Below are 21,518 nucleotides of genomic sequence, written 5' to 3'. Positions count from 1 at the left end.
GCAGCATTTTGTACAAAACGGGCTACTCCTGAAAACTTTGGAAGGCAATCTTAGCTAATCAGTGTAGAATCTGAGAAATCCAACAGGCTCGTCTTGATCACATGACTACAGAGATCATGTGTACCGATTTGCGTGAGATTTGGATGAAATCTGTGCGACTAACATAAACAATGTGTTTTGCAGAAATCGGCCTCATGGTGGCGCTATAACCGGCAGATGTGGAGGGATGCAGAGAAAATGTTTTTCCATGGCCTCTAGTGCGCATACATAAGTTGTATACAGATCGATGCAGTTATAGGTAAAAACAGGAATTTGACTGTTATAGCGCCAGGCTGATTTTGGGGGAAGCATTGTGGCATGTCGTCCTCGGCTTAGTGGAAATGTGTGTGTATAATTTCATGGAAATTGGACACATTTGTGTCATTTTGTTCTAAACGGATCAATCATGTGAGCTTTGGAAGACAATCTTAGCCAATCAGGATGGAAGATGGGAAATTGTGCAGATCCATGTTGATCACATGAGTTATCTTCAGAAATGTGTTCAACAGGCCGTTGAGGAATATTTGGGGCAGAGGTTTGTCGTTGGCATCCAGGGAGTGTGTGTGCACAGTTTGGCATGGATCGGGTCAAAGGTGCCGGAGATTAGCTGATAACGGACGGATGGACGGAAGGAAGGACACACGGACGGAGTGCAAAACATACTCTATCCCCATGCCTTCAGCCTGGTGGTGACAAAAATATGGATTGTTAAATTAAGTAAGCGAGAGTGAGGTCTAGCTAACACCAGCTCTGCAGTGTTGTTAGCTAAGCTGTCATGCCGCAGTACATCTACATATAGTAGGTGGTACGCTTCTTTCCTCTCCTGGCTTTGCCCTGGGTTGGCTCCCCAGTTCTGTGTGCTTGACCCAGTGCCCTGTCAGCCTCATCCTTCTCTCTCTGACTTTGTCCGTGACCTGTGGTAAGTCCCCAATCCCCATAGAGGTCCATATTTCTAATGTGGTCCGTCCATGTGACAGTGCCCTTTGTAGCATTCTTGTGTAGACTCCATCCAGGGCTTTTTCCTGTTGTACTGTGAGGGTCCATATCTCGGCCCCATACAGCAGTACTGACTCCACAGTAGCTATAAACAGCCGCCTCTTAAGGTCTTCTCCCATATCTGATTTCCACACTCTCTTCATCCCATGCAAGGCTTTCTAGGCAAGTGCTCTCCGAACCTTCAGGTCCTGTTCAGTTGAGGCAGTCCAGGCCCCGAGGTATTTGAAGTGCTCGACTGGCTCGAGCACTGCAGTGGCTGCGGTGCAGTGGCAATGGATTTGTCCTCGGTGTTGACTGTCATTACTTTTGTTTTGTTGGCATTGAGCTCGAGGCTGATCTTCCTGCACTCCTCTTCTACTGCCAGTAGTTCCCTTCCTTTCTCGACTGTATCCGAGATTAGGATATGGATTGAATATGATATGATTGGATATTGATATTGATTGAAATATGGATTGAAATATAACAAATTACTGATCATCATTTATTTGCTGCACTGGGTCACAGTCAACCTTTTGCACAAGATATCCCATCATCTACATCATATTAGCATAACATATTATTACAGGATAACCCCTATGGGTTTAGGTGACCAAATTCCAGTGGAAATGCCTAAAAGCATTTCCTTTAGGACCATACTTTGTTTTATTTTACTTAAAAGCTTTTGGGGCACTAAGGACGGCACTGTCAGTTCAAATCACTTTGGTTTAGTTGGGAGCAGCATGGCTTCAAGGGGTCACTAGCAGGACTTTGAGACTCTTGTTTCTTCTCATCAAGTACTGTATAAGTCAAAACAATGAGACCTTCAATGTAAAACACATTTACATTTAACCACTGGATTCATTATATACTAAATGTACAGTACAGCAACTCTCATAATAGCACATTGAACAGTTTATAATTACAGTTTATTTAATACAGCTTTACACAACTGAAAAACCTGACTTAAGTTAGTGCACACTAACAAGTTCTTGCTGCCTGAGGCAACTTAACATTTGAGAGGGATCACGGCAGCTTCCAAATTATAAGGGTCATTAAAAATGTACACATTATTGACTGTATTTAAAACATCTTTTGCACTGACTGTAAAGGGCACTTAAATTTAAAGAGGTGCCATTCTCCAAAGGCCATAAAGTTGTTATACTATAGATGGCTCCAAGGAGGGATGGGGAAGGAATTTTCACATGCAGAATATGAATAAAGTACAGCCAAATGATGCTACAAGGAAAGTGACTACTACTGTACTGTTATATTTAATCAATCTGTGACTGTGACCAACCGTCATGAATCACTGTGCCAAAACCTCTCATTTGTGAAATTCTGAAAGACACACAAATACGTATGGTGATGTGTTTGTGTAAAGTACAAGTACGCAGAGCGGATGCCATGCCAGTTTCTAAAGATAAATTGCCAAAGACCTGGCACTGTCGAAATTGGCAAGAGCGCCTACTGCCCACAAACTGTCCTTATGTGTCTGTGCATTATGGATGGAAATGCACTAAAAAGAAGACTTGCACACTGTGGCATGAATTTTAATGTTAATACAAAAACAGGAGCCTGTGATCTCAGCAGGCAGCAGGAGGGGCGTGTGAGTTGCTTCGAGGTGCAATTTATTCCAACCCCAGTGCCTCACCAACATGAAAGCAGGCTTCAAAAGAACGGAGGATTACCGGTAACATTTTGCAAGTCGGGAGTACAGCCGAGGCTCTCACCGTTGTTGGAAGACATCAAAGATTACTGACCATCTTCAAGCTGAAATACGGATGATTCTCCAAAATCTAGCTTACAAATCTAGCTCACAAAAAACTAAACAAAACAAAAAGAATCATAGTTTCCCTTTGAACAAACTTTCAGCATTTCAGCAGACTCTTATTCCACTGAGTTGCCATCTGAGCAGTGGACCCTGTTGGCATTCACCCACTCTGGCCTAGGTTGTGAAGTGGTTTCTCCCCAGCCCAGCACTCAATGGCAAGGCACCACATTTTAAGTTGGCAAAGCCAGCTGTGCCCCAGCCAAGTTGAGTCTCTCTACGGTCTACACCATGCTGCCATTTTGAAGGAGTCTTGATTGTTTATTTACATTTTGCTGTGGAAATCCCCAGCTCTTTGGTTGCAATAAATAATTGAGCTGTTTGATCTGGACGCGGTACAAAGACCTGCTCCTTGCTGGGCCTGAGGCAGAGGAAGGGTGAGCAGCTGAGAGGGTTGGGGTTGGAAGGGAGGGAAGGTGGGGGGTTATGGGGCTCCAGGATGGCGGAGGCTCATGGAGCTCTCCTCCCTTCCTCTGCAGCTGTCTCCCTCCCTCCCTCTCCGGGCTACAGCTCTTCCTCTTTTGTCTGCACAGTACAACACTCCTGTCACCACCGTCAGAGAGCGACCTGCCTGAGCCTCCTGGGACACAGCACACATAGCAGGAGTTTAGCCCTCATTGAACTCATGTTCTTGTTCTGAGGATCCTGTCTAGTTAGCCTGTCTCTCCAGTGAACCCTCACTACCTCTCTATGTCCAGCCACAACCTTTTCTGCAGTTTGCTCAGGAGAGATCAATTACCAAGGACTTCATTGCTTTACATGCAGGAGCGGAGGACATTAGCTCTCTCTTGACACTGAACTTCAAGAATTTACTACATTTTCTGTAAAGAATTATGACGAGACAGTACCTTGCTATGCGGGGCTGTGGTTCACTTGAAGCTGTAGTGGATCCAGTTGGTGATGCTTGTTGTATCCGAGGAACATCTCCCATTCGATACCATATCCCCATGTTGTTAACTTCACTAAGAAAAGATTAATGAACTTCATTATTAATCTAAGGCAATGGCGCGGAGGGTGTTAAGAAGAATCATCATTGTTCATATGCTAAAAACGTGATGTAAATGATGATGGCACAAGAATGTCTACAGTTAAAAATACCCATTTGAAGTGAGGTGCGCTCTTATCAATCATACATCATCTCATACCGGCCAATCACAATTTGCATCCTCACTTTTCCGTCCTCACTTTTCTCTTCAATGTTTGTGTTTACACAAACCCGGAAAGCTGGGCATAGGCCCCTCAAAAAGAAAATATTTAAAAAAATGTTCTAACTTCTATGTCAATTGGATGGCAGAGTCCACTCAGAGCCTTAGGTATAGACAGAGTTACGCAAACTGCGTTCACTTCATGGGGCCTCATTGGATCCAGGCAACAGCCCAGCTTTAATGATCTTAAATCCCTTTATTTTAGATTGTTTTGTAGTAATACTACAACATAAACATTAAAGAGACTTTAGTTGTTGCTGTACAATACATTAAAACAGTTGTCATGTTGCACACATGCTTAAAAGAACTCATATTTGCGCTACCCTTGTTGAAAACAATGAATTTCCAACTCCAGCTTGTCTCAGTTCAGGCTGCATGAAAAGCGCTCGAGCGCTCGGTTTCTGCCCCCTCATCATCGTAAGTAACTCTTGTATTAGATGGCTCTGAGTCCACTCACAATGCTCAGTGTGAGAACAAAGGGGCTTGGTTTGTCATTGATATGAACAATTCAATAATCATCAGACACCCATACACCTGAACATGAAAACACACTGTAGGCACATACAAGTTACCAATACCACACATATCCATCTATTTATACTGACAGTATGGAAAGGTTTCTAATGGAACTAGGAGTAAATATCAGCAGAGGTGCCTTCAGAAAAGATTGCTTGATAATTTCCCAAACTGCTAAATGCATTAGCTGTGGATTTGAACTCACCCTATAGAAGTGTAGTTAACAGGGGGATGTTTGGACTTCCCAGTGATCAGGATGTCACAAACAGCAGTGGTTGCAGCAGCCCGAGGACTGAGCTTCGCACACAGCCTCCTCTTCCTCATGGCAGGTTCCTCTGATGGCGAAGGTACACACAGGTCCGTCAGTAAAGACAGTAAATAAAGTTTAAAGCTCTATAATGTCATCTAATTCAGTGATTCTCAAAACTTTTCATTTCAAGGACCACCCCAGTTTACTATGCATTAGGCCAAGGTCCCCCATAACTCTTACCATGTTCAAATGGAATCAATGCAACATACAAGTAGTTTGCACTTTGCAACTACCTGCAACAGAACTGGTGCTTTAACTGGGCATATCACACACAAGCACTGAGGTGCCAATAAAGCTCCTTTGAATAGACCTATAGCTAAGCCCCTCCCAAAGGTTAGACAAACCTCTCCACCAATAGTTTTCCTATATGATAAATCATTGTGCATATGCACATCGCGACGCAATGCAACGACATGTGCAACGGGACATACTGTATCGGACTGCTGCAACGAACGCTAAAACGGTTTCGTTGCGTCTCGACTCTCGAATCATTGGTGTGGTTTGGGCTTTAGAGTTACCAATCATTTAGCTGGAGACCACCTGGAACCTCTTCACGCCCCCCCCACTTTGAGAACCACTGCTCTAATTCAAACATTCACAAATGCCATGATGAACACTTCCTCAAGTTTCATTTTTTTGCCATTTAGTCATCATCTCCTAGATAAGGGAATATTGTTTCCACTGGGACAGCTGGACAACACAGAATACCCAGCATGTATTATTATAATTTTCATCATTTTAGTAGGTAAAATGATAGAAGCAAGCAAACTCTCCATCAGCTGTAGTGCACAACAGGGATTTAAACTGGATATTCCACGTAGCATCTCATCCATAATGTCAGATGTATACATTAAACATGGATTCACATAACGTAATAAAACATTAAATTACACCATAGCCAAACAAAACATAATCTCTTTCCTTCATTCTGGTAAAGAAAGAAAAAAAGAAGAGAAAAAAAAACAGCCATGCTTTCCAATATTGCATCTGTGCCTCGCTCATTCTTTCCCCTAGCAGCACTGGAAAGTGCAGTGTAAATGCAATGATAATAAAAATAATAAACAAGCTGTCCTCACTCCCCACACCAAAATATTATTACATTTCCAAGGCATGGATAGTGAGGGGAGGGAAATACATAGCACTCAAAAAGCACTAAAGCATTGGGGAATGCATTTCATTAATATTAGATAACCCCCATCCACTCGTCCTCTCCCCAAATAAATACATAAATAAATAAGCCGCTCATAAAGAAAAGCACAGCTCCAGCTGAGATAAACAATGACTCATGATTCTCTTCTCGTGTACCTCCAGGGCAAAATGTTTATTTTATTCCCACAGACTACCATAAATTAAGCTAACCTGCACCCATAAAACATTCACTATCTCAAGCAAAGCTGCCCCAGAGGACCTGGCTGGCATACATAGGTTTGAGAGTCAAAGCAACAAGGAGAGGGGCAGGTGCGTACAGTACAGTAAGCTTGTTGTTTTGTACCGACTGTTTACTTACTTGTGTCCACCGTTTCTTGTACAGGTGTGAAGCCCTCTGGCAATGTGTCTTTCACGTCAATCAGCTTCAATTCCACAACCACGCTACTTTCCTGCATGGACGAAAAGAAGCAACTCAAAAGTTGAGCACAACATACAGTATATCGCTGCTGTCGGGCAGAAACTTTGTATGTCCATATTTTTGTCTTTTTACGTCTTCTTCCTGAAAAGTAACGCTTTTGGTTATACAGGTCATACCAACCGATAATGATGATAATTCAATTTGTAATGGACAAAGAGTAAGACAAAATAAATTCGGTACCCGTTTTTGGGTGGGTTTCGGAAAGAGAATGTAAAGATAATTGACTTGATGATTTACTAAAATCTCAGGAAGTCTGGAAAAGAGAAGGGTTGACACAATAGCGGAAGTAATTACAACCTAATAGCTTTAAAAAAAATGAGAATCCATGTGTGAACTTGTAATCATTCTCAACCCTTGGAGAGGAACAGTGGGGTGATGTGAGACAGGCCAGGCAGCTTGATCATCAGAACAGGACTGGTTAAAAACAATCAGCCTAGTGTGTAGTTGACATTTTCAAGCATGACTCTTCTCAGTCTCACAACCTCCAGCCATTACGTTTTCATTTTTTGCGATAATAAATTGCAATAATACACAGTGGTGGTGGAGACTGGGGCGAACGAGCCGTGACTTGATGCGTCCGAAAAGCCGGATTCCACTGCTGCTGTTGCCCAGCAGTCATTACCATTAGACACATTTTTTATTCATAGTTTTTATTCTGACTTTAGGGGGGAATGTGGATGAATGTTATTACTATGCATGGAACCTTTTTTTTATGTTTTCTTTTTTCCTCCTTTCTTTCTGCTGAGGAGATTTTTTCCCATCAGGACCTGACAAAAAGGCCATCTACCTCCAACCTAGAGTATGATAAATCACAAACTATTTACTTCCCCCCACATAATTCAGGGACTAATTTAGCTGAATCTGTTTTTGTCATTGACAATTACAGTGGGGGCCACATTGACTGGCAGACAAAATAGCCTTTGTTGATGGCTCTGCCATGTTTAATTTGTGTCAAAGTCTTTAAAACAATGCAGGCACACATTTTAAGATAATATACAAGAACTAGGGGAAGGCTATTTGTGTGCTTTATACTAAACTGAGAACCAGATTGAGCTCAGTCAAGAGGCAGCCAGCACAAAACTGCATGTTCATCATCATGAAAGGACCTGACTGAACTCTTGGAGGGGAGGGGGGAATCAGATGAAAATACTTCAAAACAGTATTCTTTATAGTATATCATTACAACTAAAATAGCATATGTTAAGGTAATAAGACTTAGTAAATAGTTGTCTGTATGAGCAAAGGGTAAAGAGGTTGGTTGGGCATCCATGATGATTTAGTACTGTACATTAGCATGAGATAGACGTGTGTAGGTAGGTGTGTAGGTAGGTACAGACCAACAACACAGTAGGATAGTGTAATATTGGACCCATAATTGAAGGTAAATGGGTAAAAATAAATTAAAATATCCATGGGTCTATCCAGCGTTTAACTACATAACTACTGTATATGTAACTCGTCACAGCTTTTCAAAATATAGATCCTCTATTCTCAACCATATTGAAAAGGCCTTTTGATGTTTCATTCTTTGTGAAAGAGGATTTTCATATTCAGACTGTATGCATTCTGGAATGCATAGGCTATATCACCTTTGAAGAATCCCTAGTTAGTACCCACATTCTCATGGGGACATGGCTAATTGAATAAATTGGAATAGTTAAGGTAGACTCCTTTGTCATTTCATGAATAACCATAAATAATACTCTCCGGAGAACCGAAAACATGAAAAACATAGTCCTGGGATCCCACTGAGCTATTCATCAACAATATGCATGCAAATATATACCGTAATACAAAATGAATAGTGACACTGACACTTATTTCAAAAGAAATGTACTGAAGATTATGGTACACTGGACCACTTTAAGATTTGCAGAGTAACATTAAAGCTGCATTCCAGTACTTATTTGAACCAATCTGTAGTGTAAAGTATGTTATAACTAGCACATTGGAGGTGGTATCCCTACTCTTCCATTGAGAAATGTAGACCCTGGTGTCAGGTACTGCAGGACACCTACTGGTTAGCGGTTAGTACTGCCTGGAGCTCATAAGCCCAATATCTGACCTGGCCAAGTGTGCTTGCCCTCTTGCATTAGTGGTAGATGATTGGTTTCCCACAAGGGAGACCTGGGTTCAAATCGCAGATGTTACCGTTGCGATCAACGAGAGGACATAAAAACATACGGAATGTAGCTTTAACACTCAGGGTTGTAGTGTGTAGAAAATTGTGAAGACAGTGAACCTAGCCAACCATGCGAGTCGGAGAAAAAAAAAGGGTTATGGATGGAGTGCCTAGTGGAAGATACATGGGGAACGGGAAAAGTTAGTTTACATTTCCACTTACATGCTTTCTTGTGAAACAGAGGTAGCGGGTGACCTTGGATTTGAATAAGCCGTCCTTCCACAGGTCGGCATCAGAGCCATCTGTTGTTTGTGCAACCTACGTGAAAAAAGGAGAGGAGGGAAAAAACAAGGAGAGAAAGAGAGAGAGAAAAAAAACATGCACGAGGTGGGATAAAGTTAATGTATGTATGCCACGAGCGTGTTGCCTTTTGCCTCTTCCCTTGCATACCAGCCTTAATTAACGCTTGCCTGCACTAGCGCTCCATCTCATTAGTGCTCTGTGTGGGTAAAGGAGTCTTAGCCTCCAAAAAGGTGGCTAAAAATACCATCTCCAGGGACCCAGGCTGATTAAAGACGCCCTGACAAAGATCTGCTCTAATAAGGAAAACCAAAACTTCATTGTGTTTCTATGGGAATGCACATATTTTTATTTTGTTGAAATGCAGAATATGTAAGCCATACAGTGTGCGTGCGTGTGTAAAATACTATACTATATATATAGATTCTTTAGCTTTTTAACATAATCTGTTATGTAGAGGTTTATCTTTCTGTTGAATTTCACAGTAAGCCAAGGAAATTTCAGAGCATACATTATCCAATGAGACAATTCACCTAATAATCAATGACTATTAGGCCAATTCTTTATAGTTTATACAATATGTGGGTTTGGAATAAATCTACGTCATCCTTAACAAAAGAGCAGTTTTCCATTAAGGCAATTCATTGTTCATTCATTCGTTGTAAACACAAAAAATTCAGACAGAATTTGAACTTCGCTTCAATCCCCCAGGGGACTATACTTAGGCATAGTCACACACACACACACCAAAATTCTTCGTCAGAAATAGCCAATCTACAAGCTCACGACATGTCGCAATACAGTGTGCTGTGGGTTTATAGGTTGGCAATTTTCGATTCTAGGCACTTGGGTTCATGCAGTAACACAATGTGAGGCTACCATGAGTCAAGCTCAAGGTTTTATAGAGCATCTCTATGTAAATGTCAGTATCAGGGTTAGAATGATAAAGCAAAACACAAGCTACACAGCAGAGAGCCTCCTCCATGGTTCCAGCAAATATGCTCGGCTTAAAACGTCATGTTCCATTGACTATCATGTGAGAATCACCTAAATAACTGCCAGCCTTGTTTTCTAAAGGGATCCTTTACAAAGAGGAGTCAATCTAATGAGGTTCATTCGAACGAAGAAGTCATAGATCTCTGCACCCACCCACACACATTACCCCCCTGACAATAATGATGAATGACCCCGGTGACTGGGTGGTGGTGGAGATGGGGTGGGGGCACGGCATGGAGAGATTCATGCAAAACCACCACCGACTACATGGGATGGGGGGGGTATTAGAGAGCGAGAGAGAAAGAGGAATAGAGTCGAGTGAGTGTGCGTGTGTTAGAGAGAGAGAGAGATAGAGAGAGAGCATTATGATGAGAAAGAGTGAGAGAGGGAGGGGAGTGCAGCGAGTCCCAGAAGGAGCCTATACATCACCAGCCTCTCTCTCTCTTCCTTACAAGACAACCCGTCTTGACCACTTTTTCCAGGTCAGTAGCCAGCGCATCCTGTCAGCGTAAACAAAAGGCGAGCTTTGTGAAACCCCAAAGTCAAGTTGAGGAGCAACGAGGGCACCGTCCTCCTAGGAGGCACCTCAGGCATCATCCTGCCACGGCGCCGGCAGAGGCTCCACGCAGCCAGAATGCCAAAACGCAGTTGGTTCTGCTGAGCCACAGAGGGAGAGGGCAGAGGCAAGGAGCAGATCGAAATGTGAGTGGCTCGTCTCCCTCCATGCTACTTTTAAGTGTGCTGCCGTCTGGCTGGCTCCGTTGCCAGACAGACACCAGGCCTCGTCACATCAGCAGCAGAAGAAGAGTAGCACACGTCCGACAAAGAGAGATATCACAGCTGTGACTTGAAATCAATCTTTGAAACAAAGCCGACCGACAGATCCACCTGCCAGTTACAAAGATCGTAGGCTTGTGGTGATCTAAGGGACTGCAGTGAAAGATGTCTCTTTTCTTTTGTGTTACCGGGGGGGCTGAATATTCCTATGAAGGATCTCAGGAGACCAACACCAGTGAGTTAATATAAACCACTGTGAAGTAGTACTGAAACAAACAAACAAAAAAGATAAAGGCATGAAATCATGGATCTCTGGGGAGTGAGACCAGCTGGAGAAAAAATATGAAATATAAAATTCATTATTAGAGTCACAACAAACCACTGCTTCCAAAGAACAAACAGCAATGATACTTTGGATCATCTCTCTTGCGAGGATACTAGGACAACTATGATTATTGAACTACATTGACATTACATTTAGAAGCTTAGCACCTACCTAAATTACCTTACTGTTGGGCTGCTGTTCATAAAATGGTAGAGTCTATGACAACTATTTTCTCATCTTATTTGAATGTTTGAATGAAAATAAGCATCCTTGTTGTGCGAGGTAGCCTGCAACTAAACACTACCACTTCCAAGCGTGCCCATTGCCTTTCCATCAAATGATGGACGGTATGAATAAGCTGAATGATGATGGCTCCAATACAAGCAAGAAGAACTGGGAGCTATGTTTTGTAAATCGGTTCATTGAACTTCCTAGGCAATTACAGAGAACTCAGATCTCAAGGTAGTACTATCTTTCTTCAAGTAATCTTAATGTGTTAATGAGTTCAAGGGGGTAATGCGTTAAAAGCTCAGGTGAATTTGAATTACACACAGCGCTCCATTGCAGCGCATGAGTGCATGGTGTGTGAGAGTGCTTAAGTGTTTGATGTGGGGTGGCTGGCTGGTGCTGGAGCAAAGCTCCTGATCCCTGTGGGACGCTGTTTGATCGGGGCCTATGCTCCCTCTCTCGTGCCAAACAACCTACTGAAGTTCAGACATGGAAGTGCACAATACTGGAGAGCAAAAGAGTTAATCAGCTCCTTGATAAAGTATCGGCATCTTCAAGCACTCCACTGTAATGAGCATGAATTCAAAAACACTAATATCTCGAGGCACACCCTCAATATTTGTACGGGTACATCATTTCCAGGTACAGTAACAGTAGATACTTTTTTGAGTGGTGCAACCATAGGGTGCAGCCACTCCAATGCCCAGCTATGTCTGTCCCTATCTATGTCTGTCTGTATGTATGTCCCTATGTATGTTTAGGGTACCAACAGTTGACAAGTGTTGTTGAGCTTCACACTGTGCACAGGTGCATGATGGGAAGCTGAGTTTTTAGCAGCCATGTGGCGCTGTTGAGCTTCACACTGTGCACAGCTGCATGATGGGATGCTGAGTTTTCAGCAGCCATTACATGATTTCGGGTGTGACAGTACAGTACAGTGACAGTACAGTAGAGTACAGTAATGGGACCCCCTGGGGACCCCCACATGGTAACTGTCATTTCTCAACCGTTTCGGACGCGGGGGATGCTCACCGGAACCGGGCCGGCCCCCTGGGCTCGTTCCTGGGGGTCTGGATGTTCCGGGGACCCCCCTGGACCCCCACATGGTAACTGTCATTTCTCGACTGTTTCGGACACGGTGCGGCTCGCTGGAACCGGGCCAGTACCCTGGGTGCGTTCCTGTGAGTCTGGAACATCCAGGGACCCCCTGGGGACCCCCACATGGAGTTGCACCAGTCACTTCACATGGGTGTGATTTTGTTTTTTGCATTTAAAACCCATGAATGAAAGACCACTGACCTTCGGTCAAATCATGTTCTTCAATATCGGAAAAGGTGACCTTTTCAATAGTGCTTGAGTGTATGGAGTATGGACTTGGATTTTTTTCATCCTGCAGGTTTACTGATCCCTGGCTTTTTATTCATAAGAATTATTTTGACCTTTATAGTCTAGAGTCTAGACGGTAAAGTATATAAGTTCACTACGGGAAAAGGCTCTAAACATACAAAAGGAGAGTTGTCGACCCCCCCCCCACACACACACACCCCCTCTTGGAAAGAGATGTTTAACAGGCACCTGAGCTACTGTAAGTATGTTGTCATCCTGGGAATACCTGCTGATTTATATAAAGCAAGTAAAAGGGTTTCTTAAAGGGGAACTTTTACGAGTCAGCCTACTGTATAAGAAATACTAGCTGTAATAAGTTATTTTACATGGGCTGGCGATGACTTTCCAGTGCAGAGAGCGTAAGCTCTCAACACATAGAATGCATTGTAAAATGTTAAAGATGGAGTGCTGTTGGGATGGTGGGAGGGTGCAACGAACACGTCTCTTGTCGAATAAACAAGTTGCCAGCCGATTTTCACCCAACGCTGAATTGATACCAGTATCGGTGCTAGTCAACAGTGTGAAATCCGTGAATGCAATAAATGTGTTGTGTCAAAGGTTGTCCAAGATTTTGAGTGACAGCCCGTCACCGTGAGTCAATGTGTGTGTCTGCTACGGAGCAGAAGAAACGGACTGTACGAAAGTAGAGATCTGAAAAGAAAGATTTACACCAGCAGCTGTAATGTTAAAATAATCAAGATTGAGCAACTACATAACATATTTACTGCCCAAGTAAAAATGAATGTGTTGTTTACAAAATAAGCTTCCAGAGACGAGCAATGATGGTCTCTACTTCTCCTCTGCGCCTATATCAGCCTGCCTTGCAGAGCAGCTGGCTTGAGCTGTTCAGAGCACCTGCAGCCATCCCTGCCATGGATTGTTTATACCATATATGTTGTTGTGTAGCTCTCTACAACTGCCATTATTCACTTCGTCCAAAAGCAGTCCGTTTCTGTCCATTACAAGTGGTGTCAAGTGTGTGACACGTCTACGGCCAGCGGAAGGCTCCAGTGTTGAGCCCGGTGCTGAGCGGATCAAAGTGCCTACCTGCACTCAGCAACAGACCAGACAGAGACAAGCAGGAGAAGTACAGACACTTGACCTGTGACTTGACACTCTGTAAACTATACATTTCAGGCATGAAATATGCCATGTTCAATGCTCATTGCTCAATATTGATTAATTTCACAACTGCTAATTTAAATTTCTGTTGTAAAATTAGCTACCATTATGCCTACTCCAACACCTACTCACAGAAAAGCGTGCTCCAATACACACACTGTGCACTAGGGTCGACACTGAGGTTTTCTCAACTTTGATATATGCTTTTGCTGTGGAGCATCCCGACATTGTAGAAAAGCTTTGAGACGCACGTCTCCGTAGACTTTGCATTGACACGCAATGCTCAATGCTCAAGGATGAGATCTGCCAGGAATGCCTCGGAAGGAAGTTACCTAGTTTTGCTGTGGAGAAAGAAGTCTGTATCTCTGGTGGAGCTGTTGCCCACGCAACCCGACTACGGATAAGCGGTTGAAGGCGGGTGGCTGGAAATATGGGTTTTTACTTTGTATAGGTTAGCTTGTGTCCCTAAAAAGACAGTTTTGCTGTGTTTGTCATTTTGAATAACCACATGACTTTTATGCTGTGAGGAAGGTTTGTCAGCGTTCACCCATTGGTTCTGTCCCCAGACTTTCCTTTATGATAATGATCAGGTTTTTCACACCAGAAAACAAGCCATCCTTCAATTCTAAAATGTTCTTTGCTGATAGCCTTGGCTATTTGAAATGTCAGCCTGAAATGATAAAGTACTGGAGCTTGGTAAACATTAGCTGTCATGGTGTTGAAGAAATTCTATTCCAAAATGTCTCTGTAGACATGTACAGTGCTTCAAGTTGTTGTCCTATAATCTTGTTGTACTAATGAGGTCAGATTTCTGAATTCAGGGTCTCTGAGTTGTTACGTTGTAGTGTACCTACAACTTGGAAATTAGCATTATAAGTCATCTGACATCCATTCCTAAATAAATCTGATGCTAATACAACACCAGCCTCTGACAAAATTTAAACCCTACGAAACATGTATTGTTTTTACGACTGAAATGTAATGCAGCACCAAAGCAGCAGAGCAGGAAGTCTGATGGGCCTTCTCTGTCACAACTATGTGTGCGTACTGGTTCACTGCCAGTAGGCTCCATTCCCATGCCAGAAGCTCCAATTCAATGCCAACTCACAATTATCTACCAGACTTGACAATGATCAGGCTGTGTTGGCTGAGGCAGGAAGTCTGGTGAAAAAAGAAAGAAAGGAGTGGCTGAAAAACTGAAATTAAAGCAGAGAGGAAGAGAGAAAGGAAGAGAGCTCCCTGAGCTTGTTTTTTGCGTTGTTAAAATCCCAGACATCTTCTGCTCTCCATCCCGTTCACATACATATGGGTCCCATAAGCCAGTAGATCCGCTGTCCTACTTTCCATCCTAACAACCAAATTAATGCTGAAGTTGTAGGGGTACCAGGCTGCTGGCAACCCCTCTTCTCTGGAGTGTAAAACAAACATGGGCACAAAGTTCTACCGCCGTGGCTGGTATCCACCAAACATTGTTAAACCATAGCCTCTGGTGAGTCTGGAGGACTGGTGGCACTGGCAACACATGACAATGTTGGGCAAAGCATTCCCCCTAATCATCCAAGTAAACTCTATGAATAAGTCATATGCAACAGCTCTAACAGAAACGCCAGCAAGCTGCTTCAAGCCTGTCACATTGTGTCACAACCTCAAGGCTGCATGTTACATCCGTTTTAGAATGTTATAACAATGGCATTTACAGCCATACTATTTTTCATTAAATTACAACAGAAAGCAAAGCACACAAACAAAACAAAACAAAAATAACTAATTAAATAAAGAATGCTTAGAACAAGTAATTCCCTTGATGATTCACTTACATTTCATAAAATTGCATGCTGGTAAAAAAAATTAAAATTAAAAGTATGTTTAGTTGTGAAGTTTTACAGGATGGTTTCCTCAAAGGGAAATAACAGAACACTTCACACTTTCAAAGGGAAGGCTTCTAATACCATAACAAAATCCATGTCCAAAGTAATACATTTGAGAAATTGTCCCAAGTTCAAAAACATGACTCACAACGTGGTAACCATCAGGGACCTTGTTCTGCGATGCAGCCACTCCAACTGCACTGATGGGATCTGTGGGCAGCTGCTCCAGGGCTTTACATTGATCTGGTACTTCAGACATATCGTCCCTCAGCATCCCTCTGCAATATGATCAAAAGATAATTTGATACATTAAATAAATAGCATGTTGAAATATTGCACAGCTTTAATAATCCAATTTGAATGGCTGTCACAACCTGAAAACATATAGTAGTCAGGTTTGGACTTACACAACACAACAGATAGCCTGCACACTGTATACCACGCTATATTTTAGTAATTTGATGCACTGATCAGTTGGCACTTCTAATGTTGTTGTACATGTTACAATGACAATAAAGATATATCTATCTATCTATCTATCTATCTATATGTCACTGTGTTTGTCTGTATTGTGATGCATTGTACAGTACAATCATTTCTACTCTAATCAATAATAATGACGGAAGGGAAGGGATTTCTAGCCTATATTCTACAACTTGTCTCTTTGTAATATGTGACTGACAAACAATATCCCCATATTTTAGAAAAATACTTCCTGCTTGAACATTTCAGGACAACACAGTTAGTCTGAGATGGTTTTCTCTCAACAAAAATGACTTTGAAACACATTATTGACTTTTGCTGGCTAATTAGCTAGAAGAAAAAGCGGTCCCCTAATCCAGGATCGAATGACAAGTGAGACCAATGACAAAAAAGCATTTGGAGACCACCCAATGAGTTCACCAAATCACAAATTAGAAGGAGCGATCACATATTTTCAGGGAAGTCCCAATCAATTGCTATCTATTCCTGTCTTGGGGAATTTTACCCTAATGGTTATGCAAGCCTTTTAAGGGGTAAGTGGCTTTGCAAAGGTTCCTTTACAGTTTTATTAGATTATGTTTAAAGCATTCTTGTACTAACTGACAAAGTTAGTGCTTTCAATCTTGATGTTTACAGAATCTATTACAATTAAGCTGATCAAATTAGAGGATTTACTCCACAAACAGCCGTCTCTTTAACAAATGTTAGATAGCTGTACTTATTCAAATGAAACAGGATAGCAAATTGGCTAATAGAATGAATGATTCCTTTCTAACATGAATTTGTTCCCCAATCCCCATCAATTGCTGGCAGCCCCTCCACTGCAGCCAGGACCCTCAGCTAGCCGACCTCTCTCCAAAATCACCTTTGCCATTTTGACAAAAGCGTTTGTGATTTGTGTTTCTTTTACCCCGTTTTGCGCACCTTGCTACATTTACTACGTTAACCTCTACATAAACGTTCCAATGTCAAATATAAAGTGCTCACCCCAGGGCCACAGATGTTAGAATTTTGCTCGATCCGATATTAGCAGCGGTGCATTAAGTATAATTAAATAAAAAGTATTTTTTATCCGATCGCCGGGCATTTCTAATTTGTTTCGCCATATACTTTCAACTCTGCCACTATCGGTTGGTAGGTATATTGCACTCTGATACACTAACGTTTTGAGAACATGGTCGGATTAAAATGCTTTTTTATTGAACAACACGGAATGCACGGGTGCTAATACCCGCCCAAGCAAAGTTCTAACATCCGTGGCCCGGGGGTGAGCACTTTATTGAAATCTGAACGTTTGTGTAGACGTTAACGTTGAACATCTAAAGTAACAATAAATTGCGTAAAACAGGGTGAACGCTCTTGAAGGACGAGCGTCAACGTACGTGAACCATGCATGGCTGACGGCTGTCATGTACAGTACAAATGAATACTGCTCTCTGATGTGACGTCTGGTAGATAGGCGTGTTAATGACCCGAGTGATCAGAAGTTAACGGATCAGAACTTAGAAGATTCAGAACCATGGTCTAGTACAGTACCTACCCCAAGGGGAAAATATCGCAGATGTTGATCCAGGTAAAACGGTCGTCCTGTAACAATTAGTGTACCTTAATTATTGTAGTAGTTTTAGCCTACTAGGCTATATGATATGCTGCCTTGCTTTATGGCGTGACTGCGGTCAACTTTTCAGTCTTGTCTTGTGTACAGAGTAGACTACAGACAGACAGTAGGCCTACCTACTCACTGACGCGAGTTTGTGCTTCCGGGTGTTGTGCAACAGTGCAAGGTACTGCGTGTGACCAACTCTATGCGTGTGACCCGTCCGAATCCACAAACATATCCGCTTGGCAGGTGCGAGCACATGCCCCGCCCCCGCCCGTTGCGTTCTCAAGCCTGCGCGTGCATATTGGGTGAATATTCCAGAAATGTAGGTTCATTCATTGACATTCTGTGTCCTGAGCCACCTTCACCAATCACCCAGATAACTATTACCAGATCCCTTCCAGTCGGACCCATGTAAACCATGTTAAATTTCTTTTGCCATAACAAAAGGGTTGTGCCTAAACCGTTGTAATTATGTTTTTATATAAGAATCGCCCTTTTGTGACATTGACTGACTGTAATAATCACATGATAATCAGATAAAAGTATGATAAGCAGCAATGTGTTAGCCTAAATAACATTAGGCAGAACATCTCCCAGAATGCACAGATCCAGCAAAGAAAACCTGCACAGCAAACTTGTCATGAGGCAACAGATGCTACCCCCTTGCCAAGTTTATTTATGCAGTCCCTACACTCGCAATAGCCATCAAATGAATGATTTAATTTGCAACTATTACCCTAAATTATTCAAATTGTAGTCTTACAGCTCTATTTTGTAACAGCGCTCTGCATCCTTGGGCCAGGTGTCTTCATTGTTGCCCTACACAAACAGGTTTGCATTTATTGGTTTGTCACATCATCACCTGTTGTTTTGATGTGTCAACTTTCCAATAGTCTCTTCCTTGTTTTATTATTAATAGCATAGGCCTACATAAACACTAAGCCTGGCTGACACTTTCATTTCTTAAAAGAAAAATATGCATGAACTCTTGCCATAATGTACTACCATTATTATTATTATTATTATTCAAGTATTTTTATTGAAGTTTATTGAAGACAGGACAGACAACAGATACATGTATAATAGGTACTACCATGCCTGGTGGTTATTTAGAATGACCGACCGGTGTGTGGTTAGAACGAAGGTCATATCTCCTAGGGTGTCCATCCCTGTCAATGTGTCCTTTGAGAAAGTCACTGCTGAGTCCTTGCAGTGTAGCTCAAGGCTATAGACCTGTGCTCTAACCCTTCTCATTAAATCTGTTCATATGCTGCATGTGTCTCAGAGGTACAAGAGATTAGACCATTTTATAATTGGTCAATATGGCAATGGAGTGTTTGTGTATAAGGTTGCATGATTCAGCTCCTCTGCTGTCTGTCAATTCTAGGGGGGGGAAATGGTGTAAGGTAAAGTGGTGGAAAGCAAGTACATTTAGGGTAGTCAAGCATTCTGAGGTACTTTTAATTTACATGAGCATTTCCATTTTTAGATAATTTATTTTCTACATAATCTCAGAAGCAAATATTGTAAATTTTTACTCCACTACTAAAACTTTAGTTTAAAAACATTCATGAACAGTGAGCTGTGGCGTTCCACAAGGAAGCATACTACAGTAGGTCCTTTACTGTTCCCAATATGTAAACGACATGACATGACTGTCTCGGACAGGAACAAACTGCAGGTTGAAAAGGCCCTCAGCTCTGAACTCGGTAGAATCTGCACCTGGCTCGCTGATAAACTATCTTTACACCTGGGAAAACTGAATCCATTCTATTTGGATCAAATAGTAATCTCAGCAAGGCTGATGGCTTCTTGGTTAGAGTGGGTGACAATATTATCACACGAAAAGGTTCCATCCTGGAGGCAAATCTTTCCGGTGATAAAATGGCCACCAACGTAATCAAAAATGTCAACCAAAGAACAAGATTCCTTCCTATACAGGATCTCCTCACTGGTCAACAAAAACACCTTGAAGACCCTAACAGGGGCCCTCGTACAAGGTTTCTTCGACTATGCATGCACCTCCTGGAGTCCTGGTACCACAGCACCTCTAAGGCTACTACTTGGCCTCAATCCTCAAACCCACCTCACCCTTGCCCACTTTGACAGGCTGGAATGGCTTAGGGTTGCAATGGGTCTGGTCCACAAGATTCGCTACACCACCAAGATACCCATGAACCTGTCTAAATACTTCCTTAATGTCAACGAAGTCCACACCCACAACACCAGAGGGAGTTCAACAAACCATGGGCAACCCAGATTCGGCACAAACAAGAGTCTAAATTAATTCCGCTCCTATGCCACCAAAATTTGGAACGCCCTACCAACAGTCATTAAGTCTGGTGTCGTCCACTCAGAGTTAACAGTTTTTTTGTATTGAGTTGTACTTGAAATGTACTGTAATTCTGCAAACTGTTAATAAATCAATCAATCAAAAAGACTGAATCGCTGCGTTCCGTGATTCTGTCACTTGCTAAGTAGTGAGTGACAATTCAGAATCGCGGAAGGCAGTGATTCAGGCTGGAAACATGAAGCAGAATGTTATAGCGCCATCATGAGGCAGATGTAAAGAAATGGGGTGGAGGTTCCTCCTTGGCCATCTGGCAGTGTGTATGCAAAGTTTTATGGCATTTATTATTATGACATAATCCTCGCCTTCAGCCATTCTGGCCTCCTGCCTGACACACACACACACACACACACACACACACACACACACACACACACACACACACACGGTGCATGACCAATATGGCATAATAGGCATAATAATATCACAGTCTCAACTCAAGTTGTGCAAGTAAGAGATGCCATTTAGCAGCAGATATTCATCATGTTGTCAATATAGGTCACATGTCAGTAAGTGATAGTTTCAGTGCAACAGAAATGGAGTGTATTCATAGTAGGGCCTATAGTTGTGGCCTATGTCGCCAAGACTGACATAGCAACAGGGATCAGAACCCTAAAGAAATGTATTTAATTTTTGGATGTGCTACCTATTCTAGCAATTACCCTGCATTTTGAAGTCCAGACGAGCAGTAAGCAGAGATCTCAAATCATCTGGCATCGTCAGACTACTGTTATGACTCGAGTGTGGTCACAAACTCAGGAAAGGATTCAAGTGCAGGGGTCCATAGGCTGCTCCACAGAGCTCAGGTCCTGGAAACACTGGAGAGGAGAAGAGAAGGTGAGTCAGAGTGGCAGGTTCACTCTGACTCACCTTCAGAACAAAGCACAGTAACGGCGTGACGTTAAACTGTCTAACACTTACTGAGGACCTAAGTCTGGCTGTCTAACTTTAGGGTTAGGGTTAGTCTAACTTTTAGACTGGAGACGAACTGGCGCCGAACTGCAGACAGGGCTGGCTCTTGTAGCCTCATCAGCTGATTGCAGCCTACGCTCAGGTGGGGAGGTTGTAACTGGGAGACAGGTGTGTTGAGGTGCTGTGGAGTGCTCTGCGTCCCTCTGGTGGCGCTGAAGGGCCCAGAACACCCACAGCACACAGATGTGAAGTCGATGGGGGGCGAGACATAACAACTACACTACATTGTTATTATTAGTAGGCTATTAGTATTTGTATTTGATTTCATTATCCAAAAATTAAATCACCTTCCTATGGACTACTAGTTTAATTAAAACAAAATAACAAACAATGAGGCCACTTATATGCTAATCATTATTAGTGACAAAGTGACAGTAAGTCAGTGCCCATAACTCATAGTAGTAGAGAATTGCTGTACATAGCTTTTATGTGTGTCAATGAGAGTGATGGAGGTAGTCATTGAGACTGAACATTATTGTGTACGGT

The 21,518-nt window shown here is 42.4% G+C and overlaps 1 protein-coding gene across 1 annotated transcript in view; it reads right to left on the bottom strand.

Annotated features, from left to right (window-relative positions):
* LOC308316974 (multivesicular body subunit 12B-like) overlaps positions 1-17,750 on the bottom strand; it is a gene marked incomplete at its 3' end in the record, with an annotated part of 42,506 nt that extends 24,756 nt beyond the window's left edge. The window contains exons 1-6 of the mRNA XM_080765764.1: positions 17,648-17,750; positions 15,773-15,902; positions 8,845-8,940; positions 6,381-6,471; positions 4,769-4,898; positions 3,691-3,804 (exon numbers count right to left, since the gene is read on the bottom strand). Of these exons, the coding sequence (XP_080621890.1) occupies positions 3,691-3,804; positions 4,769-4,898; positions 6,381-6,471; positions 8,845-8,940; positions 15,773-15,898 (557 nt within the window). The 5' untranslated portion in view covers positions 15,899-15,902; positions 17,648-17,750. The remainder of the gene's footprint in view (positions 1-3,690; positions 3,805-4,768; positions 4,899-6,380; positions 6,472-8,844; positions 8,941-15,772; positions 15,903-17,647) is intronic.
* Positions 17,751-21,518: the final 3,768 nt, after the last annotated feature.

The sequence above is a fragment of the Protomyctophum bolini genome, assembly GCF_963924005.1.
Source record: "Protomyctophum bolini genome assembly, chromosome: 6".
Taxonomy (NCBI): domain Eukaryota; kingdom Metazoa; phylum Chordata; class Actinopteri; order Myctophiformes; family Myctophidae; genus Protomyctophum; species Protomyctophum bolini.
The sequence above is the reverse complement of the archived record's forward strand: the minus strand, read 5'-3'. Positions and strand labels throughout refer to the sequence as shown.